General features: G+C 40.5%; 1 protein-coding gene across 2 annotated transcripts in view; it reads right to left on the reverse strand.

Moving 5' to 3' along the window:
* Positions 1-4,717: 4,717 nt before the first annotated feature.
* Positions 4,718-13,666, reverse strand: part of PSPH (phosphoserine phosphatase) — a 29,901-nt gene continuing 20,952 nt past the window's right edge. For both annotated transcript variants that reach the window (XM_073615074.1, XM_073615073.1), the window contains 3 exons: positions 11,443-11,588; positions 9,222-9,370; positions 4,718-5,105 (listed from right to left, as the gene is read on the reverse strand). In XM_073615074.1, coding sequence (XP_073471175.1) covers positions 4,962-5,105; positions 9,222-9,370; positions 11,443-11,588 — 439 coding nt within the window. In that variant the 3' untranslated portion in view covers positions 4,718-4,961. The remainder of the gene's footprint in view (positions 5,106-9,221; positions 9,371-11,442; positions 11,589-13,666) is intronic.

Here is a 13,666-nt window from a genome sequence, read left to right on the forward strand (position 1 = left end):
ATATTTGAATGTCACACAGTATTGCGTTCAAGGGGTTGGTTATATAAAAGGAGAGTTGGGGAAAAAGGTAAATAGGGTATAAAGTGATGTAAGGGAAATACACTATAATGTCAGTAAGAGGAGACAGAAGCAGGAAGAGCAGAATAAGGTTCACAGAGACACTTAGGTATTTAAATGAACTGTTTTGGTGGTCATAATATGTTTAATGGTGCATGCAAGGCACAATGACTCCAGCGGTCATTGTTGGCACACTTTAGGCATGACCCCTCACACCTTCATTTTGCAATCTGATGAGGACTACTTACAGTATATTAACTTACTAATGTAACTTTTTAGAGCTAAATACTCCAGATAAACCAAAAGAAATGGGGCTATATGACTTCACCAGGAAACTGTGGAAAAGTCTCAATATGTTTTGAGATGGTATAACCAGAAATACAACTTCACTGCTGAGTCACAAAGAGTCAAAGAGGTGCTGCTAGTAATTTTGTGTGTCTTTTAAAACACTTTAAAGGAGTAGCTTGGACATTCCACCATGTTGTCAGACAGGTTTACAGTACCCTTTCAGAGGGCTGGACTCTTTTTCTATTGTTTTTGATCAGATTATTGTAATTGAAGTTTTACAAATTTTACAAGATACAAACATACAGTAACCATCTCTTACCCTAAAACATCCCCTTCAGATACTGTATTAGCCTAGGTTCACATATTGCAGGTGGTGTGGGAGTACCAATGGAAAACACAGGGGAAAAAGTTCCTGACCCTTTTTCGAAAATACAGCTACATAGAACCCAAAGCACCTTGCAGTTCACGCACCTGAAAATGTGCTGCGTTTTCTGATGTGTAGGGGTGCCATTAAGAATTAGAAACTAATGCCACCTCCACATGCCTGCTAAAGAGCAGTGTATTTTGGCCGTGAGTGCAGGAACTCTTGCGATTTACCTGCATTCCTGCAAACACAATAGTGTAAATCTAGCCTAACAAACCAAGTAATTATTCACAAACATGGTTCCATGTTTGACTTTACAGACAGCAAGAGTAACAACATGGCAGTTTTGTCAATGACTTATATGACATTCTGCCATATAGAAACAAATGTGTATCATGTTAATTTGCATGTACAACCATTTATTGTATGCACTGTAAGAAGTGTGATATGTATAATATACATGCATCACGTAGATTGTAAGCTGTCACGAGCAGGGCCCTCCTAACCCTCTTGTATTGTAACTGTACTGCGCCCCTTTATTTTGTAAAGCTGCTGGTGCTATATAAATCCTGTATAATTATAACAACTGTTGTGGTTTCTAGATTAAGGTATCTTTACTCCTTACTTTCCTGTGTTTATTTTAGTTAAATCTTACCTAGAAATACGCAATATATCATCAAGGTTATTTCACCCATGTATTTATCTAAATTGTTAACTGTAGAGGAGCCAGGCCTAGGGAATCCAGCCACTTCACCAATACTTCATACATTTTCCCCCGAGCACCCTCTATGTTGATATGTGAGTTTTTCTCATTGAATGATAACCTAATAGGCTTTATTCCATAGATCAAAAGTTAGCAGGGTGGGACCTTTTCTATTGTTTATTGCAGTGACAACAATCCGCTAAAATTTTATTCATAACAATGTGAATAGTATAGATCTGCAGCAGACAATCACAACCAGTTTGTAAGAATGCTTTATTTCTACAGGTATATTAAGACAAAGGGAAACCAATTCAGATTAAAAAGTACATTCAATACCAACAGATTAGAAAATATACCATTTACAGTGTTTGTTAGGACCTTGTGCGTCATGACATATATATATATAAAGCACCAGACATGTCAAATAAATTTCTACAATGTAAAAAAAAAAATGACATGTGCGAACTAGAAATATGGATATTTTGATATGCTTTATAAATAATCAAGCAGGTGTATTTTATAGGGTAATGTAACCTGCAGTGATTACAGTTTGTGCTAAGTGCAGTAATGGCTGACAGTCTACTCTAGTTGGATGAGAAAAACATGAACTCTGGTTGCTGTGGATGACTGGATTTAGCACATATTGCACTTTACATTTACTATTAAATAAGGTTGTATGTTAACAAAAAAGGGATTGTCAGAATTCCTACATTTGGCAAACCACAGATAATTGTGGTAGCTGGTATAGCCTATTCATGTTTTTTTTTTTTTTTTATGAAGAAAGATTCAGAATGTGTTAGACAAGTTGAATCTATAAAAAAGCTTGAAAAATTGTCCATTACTTTATAGTTTCTAGATGTGTATTTTAGCACTTTTTGTTTATGTGCACCTGTCAACATTACTTGTGTGCAAGGCCAAACCTGAGAATGGTTTTAATGCCAATGCTGTCTAATCCAAAGAACCGCTACCTTTCCCGTAGACATTCTGGAAACACTAACAGTATCACATGGAATATAAGGATTTAACTAAAAGTAAGTTCTGTAATTAGTTTGGAACTAGACAGCAGCAGTACCCACCATTCTTAGCTATGCACCAACATAAAATACATACCTAATATTTTTTTCTACGTAGTCTATTACATCATTTAGTCATTTATCCCTATCAAATACACATAGAGGAAACCTAACACCAACATACATACACACATTTGCAGCTCATCAGCTTGTCTGGCCTGATGCAGACATAGACAATAAAGCTAAAAAGGAATGCCTGCTCAATACTTGAGATGACCCCAACTAGATCTTATGGTTTAGAATTGGTATGAGCAGACTGTGACTGCCTATGCCTACATGGTGATCCTATCATTAGATTTCCACGTTATGCCTTTCAACATGAAAGATCATAATAAGATATTTATACAACCCAATTTTCCCCCAAATGAAATTTTGTTCAGTCAGACCCAAATCGGCCTATTTCACTATGCATAAACACCTTTATAATTATTATGAAGTCATTTAAATTCTGCTCAGAATTACACTGTCAAACCTTTTTAATTTATTTATATTAGAATTCAAATACATAATTATCAATGACCCCCATGTTAGTGCTGCTACAATGTAATATACACATTTCAACCATATAACAGATCTGTAATTTAAGTGCTTTAGTTCATGTTCATAATTTTTTAAAATAAATATAATAAAACATTAGTGTATACAAAATACAGTTTCCTGTATGGGACAGCTCAAGTGTTTTCTATTACTTAAAGCGGAACTTCACTAAAATGGGGAAATTCCACTCTTTCTCCTCCTCTCCACTCCAATCCCACATTTGGAATATTTTTTTTAGGGGGGAGCAGGTACCTGGTTTTGAAAAGTTGCTGCTCCCACTTCCGGTCCGATCACTGCAGCAGATCCACCGGAAGTTCTCCTTTCTCCCTCCCACCCTGCCCACAACCTTCTGGGACATGTCACAGGTCCCAGAAGGCTGCAAGACCATTTACAAAGTGAAGCCACAAGGAGTCACAGCTGGCTGTCCAAAGTTAACATGCCAGTGCCAGGGACTCTAAGACTTGTGAGGAACTGGCTCGGGTGAGGATGGTGCTGGATCCTTGGACAGATGAGTGTCTGTTTATTAAAAGTCAGCAGCTACATTTTTTATAGCTGCTGACTTGTAATTTTTCCAAACTTGACTGAAACTCCTTTTTTAAGAAGGAACTGAACTATGGGATCTGAGCCCAAAAAGTCAGTCCGATGGCAAAGGACTAGTCACCTGTATTGCCTGTGGTCTTCTTGCAGAAGATCTTTCCCTATTACTACTGGCCATATACTCTTTAGAGGCTAACTCCAGCTTTAGCAGACTAATGCCCCGTACACACGGTCGGACATTGATCAGACATTCCGACAACAAAATCCTAGGATTTTTTCCGACGGATGTTGGCTCAAACTTGTCTTGCATACACACGGTCACACAAAGTTGTCGGAAAATCCGATCATTCTGAACGCGGTGACATAAAACACGTACGTCGGGACTATAAACGGGGCAGTAGCCAATAGCTTTCATCTCTAAATTTATTCTGAGCATGCGTGGCACTTTGTGCGTCGGATTTGTGTACACACGATCGGAAATTCCGACAACGGATTTTGTTGTCAGAAAATTTTATAGCCTGCTCTCAAACTTTGTGTGTTGGAAAATCCGATGGAAAATGTGATGGAGCCTACACATGGTCGGAATTTCCGACAACAAGGTCCTATCACACATTTTCCGCTGGAAAATCCGACCGTGTGTACGGGGCATTAGAGTGTAACATAACATGTTGCTAAGCAACTCACCCATTAAACGTGGGTCTGAAGTTTTATTTTTTGTTACTCTTAATATTATTGATTTAATTGGAACTAATTATTGTATTTTTTGCATAAATTTAGCAGTACCTGTATGTATTTTTACTATGTATGGGTAAAATGACAGCAACTAAATTTCTGAACAAAGAAATATGGTGGAGTGGAAATAAAAATAAACTGAAGAATTCTGACATGTAAAACCGTGACACCACATGTCTAAGTGCCGGTTCACATAGGGGCGACTTGTCAGGCGACCTAGTCGCCTGACAAGTCGCCTCCCGTTCTGTGCTACGGAACCGTTCTAATAGGAGCGACGCAAGTCGCTCCGACTTAGAAAAAGGTTCCTGTACTACTTTGGGGGCGACTTGGGGCGACTTGCATAGACTTCTATACAGAAGTCGTTTTGCAAGTCGCCTCGGAAGTCGTTTGCAAGTCGTGCCGCCCCTGTGTGAACCGGCACTAAGACAATACATCTTCTCTGGGAAAAGGAGACAAACACAAGAGCAAAAAACATACCTATTATCAGTTGCTGTTGTTAGAGTTATTCAAGTAAAAGTTAGTAATTATAAAATAACTAAAACTCAATTAATTTTCATTGGATAAAAAGGTAAAACACTATAAAATGTTTACAGGCTCTTAACATACAAAAGACTGTGCGATGAATGACTTTCTTGCTACATAATAGAAAACTGTGATAGGCTACTGGACATTAGTAAATTATATCATTATGATTCATTTTGATGCTGTCACTGTCCAGTTCCCTGAGAAGCTCTTCAAAGTCTGTAATGTACCACTTGGCCTTTTCCTTGACTTGTTGCCTGATCACATTGCCTCCAAATCCAATGAAACCATCCTAATATGCAAAAAGAAAATCCATTTTGAACATACCAAATTAATGTCATGCACATTCATTGCAAGAAGGCATCTTTCAATGCAGTAGCAGCACTGACTGTAAGTTAGATGAAAAATGTCAGGCTGTTATGTCTCAAACAGAGAATCAAAAATCTAGTTTGTCAGCATACAGTGTATATTTATATATATACAGTGGGGACGGAAAGTATTCAGACCCCCTTAAATTTTTCACTCTTTGTTATATTGCAGCCATTTGCTAAAATCATTTAAGTTCATTAAGTAAATAATTTTTTTCCTCAATAATGTACACACAGCACCCCATATTGACAGAAAAACACAGAATTGTTGACATTTTTGCAGGTTTATTAAAAAAGAAAAACTGAAATATCACATGGTCCTAAGTATTCAGACCCTTTGCTGTGACACTCATATATTTAACTCAGGTGCTGTCCATTTCTTCTGAACATCCTTGAGATAGTTCTACACCTTCATTTGAGTCCAGCTGTGTTTGATTATACTGATTGGACTTGATTAGGAAAGTCACACACCTGTCTATATAAGACCTTACAGCTCACAGTGCATGTCAGAGCAAATGAGAATCATGAGGTCAAAGGAACTGCCTGAAGAGCTCAGAGACAGAATTGTGGCAAGGGGCAGATCTGGCCAAGGTTACAAAAAATTTCTGCTGCACTTAAGGTTCCTAAGAGCACAGTGGCATCCATAATCCTTAAATGGAAGACATTTGGGACCACCAGAACCCTTCCTATAGCTGGCCGTCCGGCCAAACTGAGCTATCGGGGGAGAAGAGCCTTGGTGAGAGAGGTAAAGAAGAACCCAAAGATCACTGTGGCTGAGCTCCAGAGATGCAGTCGGGAGATGGGAGAAAGTTGTAGAAAGTCAACCATCACTGCAGCCCTCCACCAGTCGGGGCTTTATGGCAGAGTGGCCCAAAGGAAGCCTCTCCTCAGTGCAAGACACATGAAAGCCCGCATGGAGTTTGCTAAAAAAAACACCTGAAGGACTCCAAGATGGTGAGAAATAAGATATATTCTGATGAGACCAAGATAGAACTTTTTGGCCTTAATTCTAAGCGGTATGTGTGGAGAAAACCAGGCACTGCTCATCACCTGTCCAATACAGTCCCAACAGTGAAGCATGGTGGTGGCAGCATCATGCTGTGGGGGTGTTTTTCAGCTGCAGGGACAGGACGAATGGTTGCAATCGAGGGCAAGATGAATGCGGCCAATTACAGGGATATCCTGGATGAAAACCTTCTCCAGAGTGCTCAGGATCTCAGACTGGGCCGAAGGTTTACCTTCTAACAAGACAATGACCCTAAGCACACAGCTAAAATAACGGAGTGGCTTCACAACAACTCCGTGACTGTTCTTGAATGGCCCAGCTGGAGACCTGACTTAAACCCAATTGAGCATCTCTGAAGAGACCTAAAAATGGCTGTCCACCAACATTTACCATCCAACCTGACAGAACTGGAGAGGATCTGCAAGAAGGAAAGGCAGAGGATCCCCAAATCCAGGTGTGAAAAACTTGTTGCATCATTCCCAAAAAGACTCATGGCTGTATTAGATCAAAAGGGTGCTTCTACTAAATACTGAGCAAAGGGTCTGAATAATTAGGACCATGTGATATTTCAGTTTTTCTTTTTTAACAAATCTGCAAAAATGTCAACAATTCTGTGTTTTTCTGTCAATATGGGGTGCTGTGTGTACATTAATGAGGAAAAAAATGAACTTATATATATATATTACAGTTGCAGTTTCTGCTATCAAAAATGCATAATCTGAACAATCCAGGAATAAGTACCCTAGTAATCTTGGCATTCTTGCCCTCAGGCTTCACCTATACAGACCTTCTTCTAGGCAGGTAACCTTCCTCCTATACTAGAAGTAGCTCATCCAGCCTTCAAATCTCTTTAGCACAGTGTCATGTGACTCTTTGGTTACATTTTATGTGTGTGTGTAGGGGGAAGGGGGTAAGTATATTTACAGTGCCTTGAAAAAGTATTCATACCCCTTGAAATTTTCCACATTTTGTCACGTTACAACCAAAAACGTAAATGTATTTTATTGGGATTTTATGTAATAGACCAACACAAAGTGGCACATAATTGTGAAGTGGAAGGAAAATGATAAATGGTTTTCCAATTTTTTTTTTAAATAAATATCTGAAAAGTGTGGTGTGCATTTGTATTCAGCCCTCTTTACTCTGATACCCCTAACTAAAATCTACTGGAACCAATTGCCTTCAGAAGTCACCTAATTAGTAAATATTAGTAAATTAGTAATCTCAGTATAAATACAGGTGTCCTGTAAAGCCCTCAGAGGTTTGTTAGAGAACCTTAGTGAACAAACAACATCATGAAAGCCAAGGAACACACCAGACAGGTCAGGGATAAAGTTGGGAAGAAGTTAAAAGCAGGGTTACGTTATAAAAAAAATATCCCAAGCTTTGAACATCTTACGGAGCACTGTACAATCCATCAATGGAAAATAGAAAGAGTATGGCACACATGCAAACCTACCAAGACATGACCATCCACCTAAACTGACAGGCCGGGCAAGGAGAGCATTAATCAGAGAAGCAGCCAGAGGCCCATGGTAACTCTGGAGGAGCTGCAGAGATCCACAGCTCAGGTGGGAGAATCTTTCCACAGGACAGCTATTAGTCATGCACACCAAAAATATGATCTTTATGGAAGAGTGGCAAGAAGAAAGTAATCGTTGAAAGAAAGCCATAAGAAGTCTTGTTTGAAGTTCGCGAGAAGCCATGTGGGGAACACAGAAAAACATGTGGATGAAGGTGCTCTGGTCAGATGAGACCAAAATTTAACTTTTTGGCCTAAAAGCAAAACGCTATGTATGGTGGGAAAACTAACAATGTACATCACCCTGAACACACCATCCCCACCGTGAAACATAGTGGTGGCAGCATCATGTTGTAGGGATCCTTTTCTTCAGCAGACAGGGAAGCTGGTCAGAGTTGATGGGAACATGGATGGAGCCAAATACAGGGCAATCTTTAAAGAAAAGACTTGAGACTGGGGCAGAGGTTCTCCTTCTAGCAGGACAACGACCCTAAACATACAACCAGAGCTACAATGGAATAGTTTAGATCAAAGCATATTCACATGTTAGAATGGCCCAGTCAAAGTCCAGACCTAAATTCAATTGAGAATCTATGGCAAGACTTAAAAATTGCTTTTTTACAGACACTCCCCATCCAATCTGACAGAGCTTGAGCTATTTTGTAAAAAAGAATGGGCAAAAATGTCACTCTCTAGATGTGCAAAGCTGGTAGAGACATCCCCAAAAAGACTTGCAGCTGTAATTTCAGTAAAAGGTGGTTCTACAAAGTATTGAAGAATGGGTATAGTAGCCAACATCTGTGCTCCATGCAGATAAAATGGCTATGAGTAAAGATAGGGTGATATTCCTCCACAACAGAGAGAATCTCATTTCACACCCAGTGAGAGTAAGTAAGCCTGCTTACCAGCTATCCGCTACCACTGATAAAAGTGGTCTCACCAAGCGTAGGGAATTGGGTCTCCCCAGAAACCTCATAGGCTCTCTTCAATTCTCACCAATCACTCGCTACTCCTCTGCTGCCACTTCCAGTAACGTCTCCTCTCTATCTCCTCCCGATTCGCCTCTCACCCATTCTTTAATATATGGACTTGTGATATTGGACTTTTATTAGTTCTATCATTGCTTGATATTCTGTTATTATTTTATGCTACTGTTCTAGCGCTGCATTTTTTTATTTTACCATTATCTTTGGAGTCTGTATTCTGACTTTAGATGCTGGCAGCTGAACTTCCATTCCTCTTTGTTTTAGCGCAGCATTAGCCTTGGCTTGTTTTATATTATTCCTGCATTAAAGGCAAAATATTCCTGTCTCCAGGTCGACTATTATCCCTATAAAGACATTATTGTTAATAATTATAGTGGTAATAATGATTCATGAATCTAACTCCTACCAATAATTTAATCTAATGGCAGATGCATTTTTTTTAGATAGCACTGAATTTTTACAATAATATATACTGTAATATATTAATTCAATTTTTATATACTTATTTTTAGAACACCAGACTTACAGCAGGGGGACATGCTTCCATATCTGTAGCACCATCTCCAATCATAACGACATTATAAAAACCATACTTTTCCTTGAGAAGGCCAATTACTTTTCCTTTACCACCAGATTCTGCAGTAAGCTGTGTTTCATCAAACCCAGCATAGTCACCTTGAAAAAAAACACAAAAACACAAAAAACAGTTTAACATTTGCATTAAATGGCAACGGAACAGATTTTTTTAAATTGTGTTTTTCTTATTCAAAAGTTTTATTGCAGGTTTCCAGGAATATAATACAAAGCACGGAGTCATATGCAAACAATGACATGATCTCAATGCAGGAAGTGACAATGAGTGCAATTTAAGAATATACAACAATTATTGCGCTACAAGGGCAATACAGATTAAGGAGACCGAAAAGAATAGGCTCCAAAAAATGCGAGAAATAGGAAAGAGGGAGAGAAGAACAAAAAGAAAAGAGGAAGGGGGGGTAGGGAGAGAAAGGGAAAGGGTCTAGATCTTGGTAAGGAAAGAGGAAGGGGGACCCCTGGGGTTGCTGGGACCCAACCAGGCAGTGCAGGCAGGAGCATGCTAAAAGGAAGGTATTTAGGAATCATGGTTCCAAGAGAGATGCATCAAAATTGGGTGGCCACCCATGGGCACCAGATCTTTATCTATTTTAGGATTCTGTCCTGTAAGGTTGCTTCAATCTTTGCGTGTATCATAGCTTTAGTTATTATATGCTTAGTGGCCAGAAGACAAAGCATAGGCATTTTCCAGGCTCTAGCAATGAAGTAGTGATTTGAAGTAAAAGCTTCAAAATAGCTGTGATAACATTCAAAACACTTTGGACCAGAATGTTGGCACAATAGAGCGGGTTGACCAGATTTCCTTCCTATCATTTGTGAGCTCTGAGTGCTGGTCCGCCTGCCAGAGTGCTGTTTCAGTGCCGTGCCACGGCGTGCCCCCACGGGGGGGGGTGCTGTTTGCCGCCACGCCAAAAGAAGAACCCACCGGCCGCCACTGGTATATATATATATATATATATATATATATATATATATATATATATATATATATATCAGTGGCGGTTGGTGGGTTCTTCTTTTGGGGGCCGGCAAACAAACAACACCCCCCGGTGATGTGTCATGGCACTGAAATGGCACCCCTCGCGGGCGGTCCGGCACTTACCCGCTCATGTGGAGGAGCTGTGGTGTCCTCTCCTCCTCTCCTGGAGTGCGGGCAGTGGCCGCAGTGGCTCTGGTGTCTACTCCTCCAGCTTCCTCCGCCGTGTGTCTCCTCTTCCGCCAAAGAGCTAGGCATCCAATAGGATCGCCTGACGCTTTGACCAATCGGGAAACAGGTCTCACAGACCTGCCTCCTGACTGGCGGGGAGGAGCTTTTGTGTGATAACGAAAATTAATTCGCTAAGGTCACACAACTGGGTGGCCTCGGAAGGCAATGCGGGCGGACGATATATACACACAACACTACAAACAAATATTAGATGTTTCCTGATTTAGAAATTATTCTATTTATTCTAGTTCATTATTGGTAGGACAAATACTTTAATAATTTCTCATTTCTGGTTATTGGTAGGACAAATAAGTCAGGTCCCTATGCTGCCATGGATTGGTGTCAAGAAAGGAGAATTATAGTAAGTATTTGATACAATTTTCCTTTTACCTAATGCCAACATGGCAGCTTACACATGATATTTAACAAGCTAAACAAGGAGGGCTAAAATTGCTAATCAAAATTCCTAATCAAAATTTATTACAATGGACATGGAAGCCTGGACCGCCATTCTGTTGAAGTCCACTAACGTAAAAGCCAGTGGCGTCCCATCCATTAGGGGCACATGGATTCCAATTTGGAAGGGGGGTTTTGAAGCATGTGATTAGAGCCGGAGGCTCTAATAGGCTTCCATAAAGGATGGGCTCGGGGCACAGGGCACTGCACTCCGAGCCCACACAGTTGTGTGACAATAGATTCTCCTCCCAGCCAATCAGGAAGCGGGTCCTGAGACCCGTCACCCGATTGGCTGAAAGGAAAGGCTCTTACCAGCCGCCAATGGTAAGAGCCTGTGGTTGAAGATAGGTGCGGAGCTATAGCATGTGTATGGTGCCATACTGGCGTCAGGAAAAATAATTCTAAATCCCAAATAGATAGGTCAATACAAGAAAAAGAGACTAAACATGGTAAAAGGTTTTAGTATTTAAATGTGAGATGCATAACTAACCATTGAAGTAGAACTTGAGTCTATTGGCATAAACATTACTCAGAGGGATTTCCAGCTCTGCAGCTACATGCTCCACAATGCTCTGAAATCCTCCTGATATCAGGAAGACCTGTACATTTCTTTGGTGCAGGCGGTGAACCAGATTCCTTATAAAGGAAAAAGAAAAGGTATTCTTTTACAGAAAATAACACATGACCTAAGAAATTCAGTTTACAAAACAAAGTTTTAGTGACTAGGACCAATATATGCGAAATTTGGAGCAAAACGGAAAATTTACATATAGCAACAATCCAGATGATATTGTCAATGAAAAATATGGAACCTAATCAGTTGTTATAGGCAGCAGGACCACCACCTATATTCCCGTTTCCCTTCCATCAGTTTGCAGAGTTATACTGTATATACAGTATCTGGTAATGTAAACCCATACTGGAAAAAATATGTAAGGTGCATGCTGACTTCTTCTGAAAATGCTATTTGCCTGCCGTTGCCTACATTCCAATCTTGTGGCTTCCGTTCTTAAAGCTGAATTCCAGATATGCATATTTTTACATAGTTACGCTGGTCAAGCTTGAACCAATGTAAGGATGTGTCACACCTGAAAGATCCTTGTGGAAGCTAGAAAGCACAGTAGTAGACATTACTACTACAGTAATTGCCGCTAGCTTCCAGGTCCTGTGCTAAGCAGCTGCCCTGTTGCATAGTAAACACAGGAGGTCACCCTGTCTCTACACTCCATGTAATCACAAAATGCTTTGCATTTTTTGAGAAAATGCTAAATGTTCGTTAAATGGTGCCTTTACTGATCGATTGACCTCCTGTGTTCACTACTGTATAGAGGCCCAGAAATTAGCAGCAATTATTGTAGTAGTGATGCCTACTTCAGGGATTTCCACTTTCCAGAGGGATCGGCCAGATATTGAACATGCATGCCTTTATTATAGGCAACTTCGGAAGATTTCTGTGGGCGGGTAAAGCACACAGACTCAATCAGCGACTTCTGACTCAACCCAAACTCCACAAATATCTTAGAGCGTCGCATATGGCCTGGATCCTAACTTGGTGCTCTCCGGAGTTGGGGAAACAATGGTTCCACCTAGAACAGTCCTTTTTGGAATGCCTTCTGGGTGGCCTCCCATGGCTTAACTGTGCAGTGCTTTGTCTCCTACTGACCCACCGAACCATTGGCGCCACGCTTACATTGATGCAGTCCAACAATCACTTGGTCATAGCTGTCTCCCTCTGGTTTGACCCCTGTTATTTCCCACCCGGACGTTTCCCCAGGGTTCCCAAGATGGAACTTTCCTCTCTACCCCTAAAGACCAACTGTTTGGGTTATGTCTATTCCACGACGGGGCTATTGGTGTTTATTATCCGACATCCGAGCTATGTTCGAGCCTTTTCTCCCACTGTGGAAGGAGATGCAACGCCACCACTTCATAACCCACCATTGGGAAAAAATAACCTCCATACCCTCCTCCATGCCATTGAAATGCCTCTGCCTCTCTGAAGATGTAATGCCACATGCCCTATCCCAGTCCTGTCATATATTGTTTTACCCATGTTTGCCTTAATATTTATACCTGGAATTCAGCTTTAGGGTCCCCATATAAGCTGAACAGTGACTGCATCCTATCAGATGCAGTCACTGTTTGGGTTATGAGGCAGCTGTGATATTTCACTTTAATGGCTGATACGTGTTGCAGATCTGTGATTTAGAAATGACTAAAGCCTAAGATACTCAAGACATAATCAGTTTCTGAAGGAGGTCAGCAATGGAAGCCTCCATATTTCTCTTAGTATAGGCTTACTTTACATGGGTGTGAGAACAGAACAGCTAGAACAGGAAAAATGGAATTCCAGCCTAGATCTATCTAAGCTTAAACCTTCTAAGTAAGTCCTATATTAACTACCCTGTAGAAGGGAGATGCTTATACTTACCTTTTCTGAGGATGCTCCGGCCTGGTCATGTGATCTCCCCAGTTGCTGGCATTACCCAAAGGGTTACTATGGGCATCTGTCGTCAGCTGTCCTCTGAAGCCATCTGCTGGGAGCCAATTAAAGATGAGAATAGGAAAGTATCAGCATCTTCCTTCTACAGGGCAGTTAGTATATAAATTTGGAGGGGGTGGGAGCCGTTTTAAGCTTTGTCAGTGTAGGCTGGAATTCCACTTTATACAGTGTCAAATTAGAGCTGCGCTTTAAAACTCTAAAAGTGCTGAAG

The sequence above is a fragment of the Aquarana catesbeiana genome, linkage group LG02, assembly GCF_042186555.1.
Source record: "Aquarana catesbeiana isolate 2022-GZ linkage group LG02, ASM4218655v1, whole genome shotgun sequence".
NCBI lineage: Eukaryota > Metazoa > Chordata > Amphibia > Anura > Ranidae > Aquarana > Aquarana catesbeiana.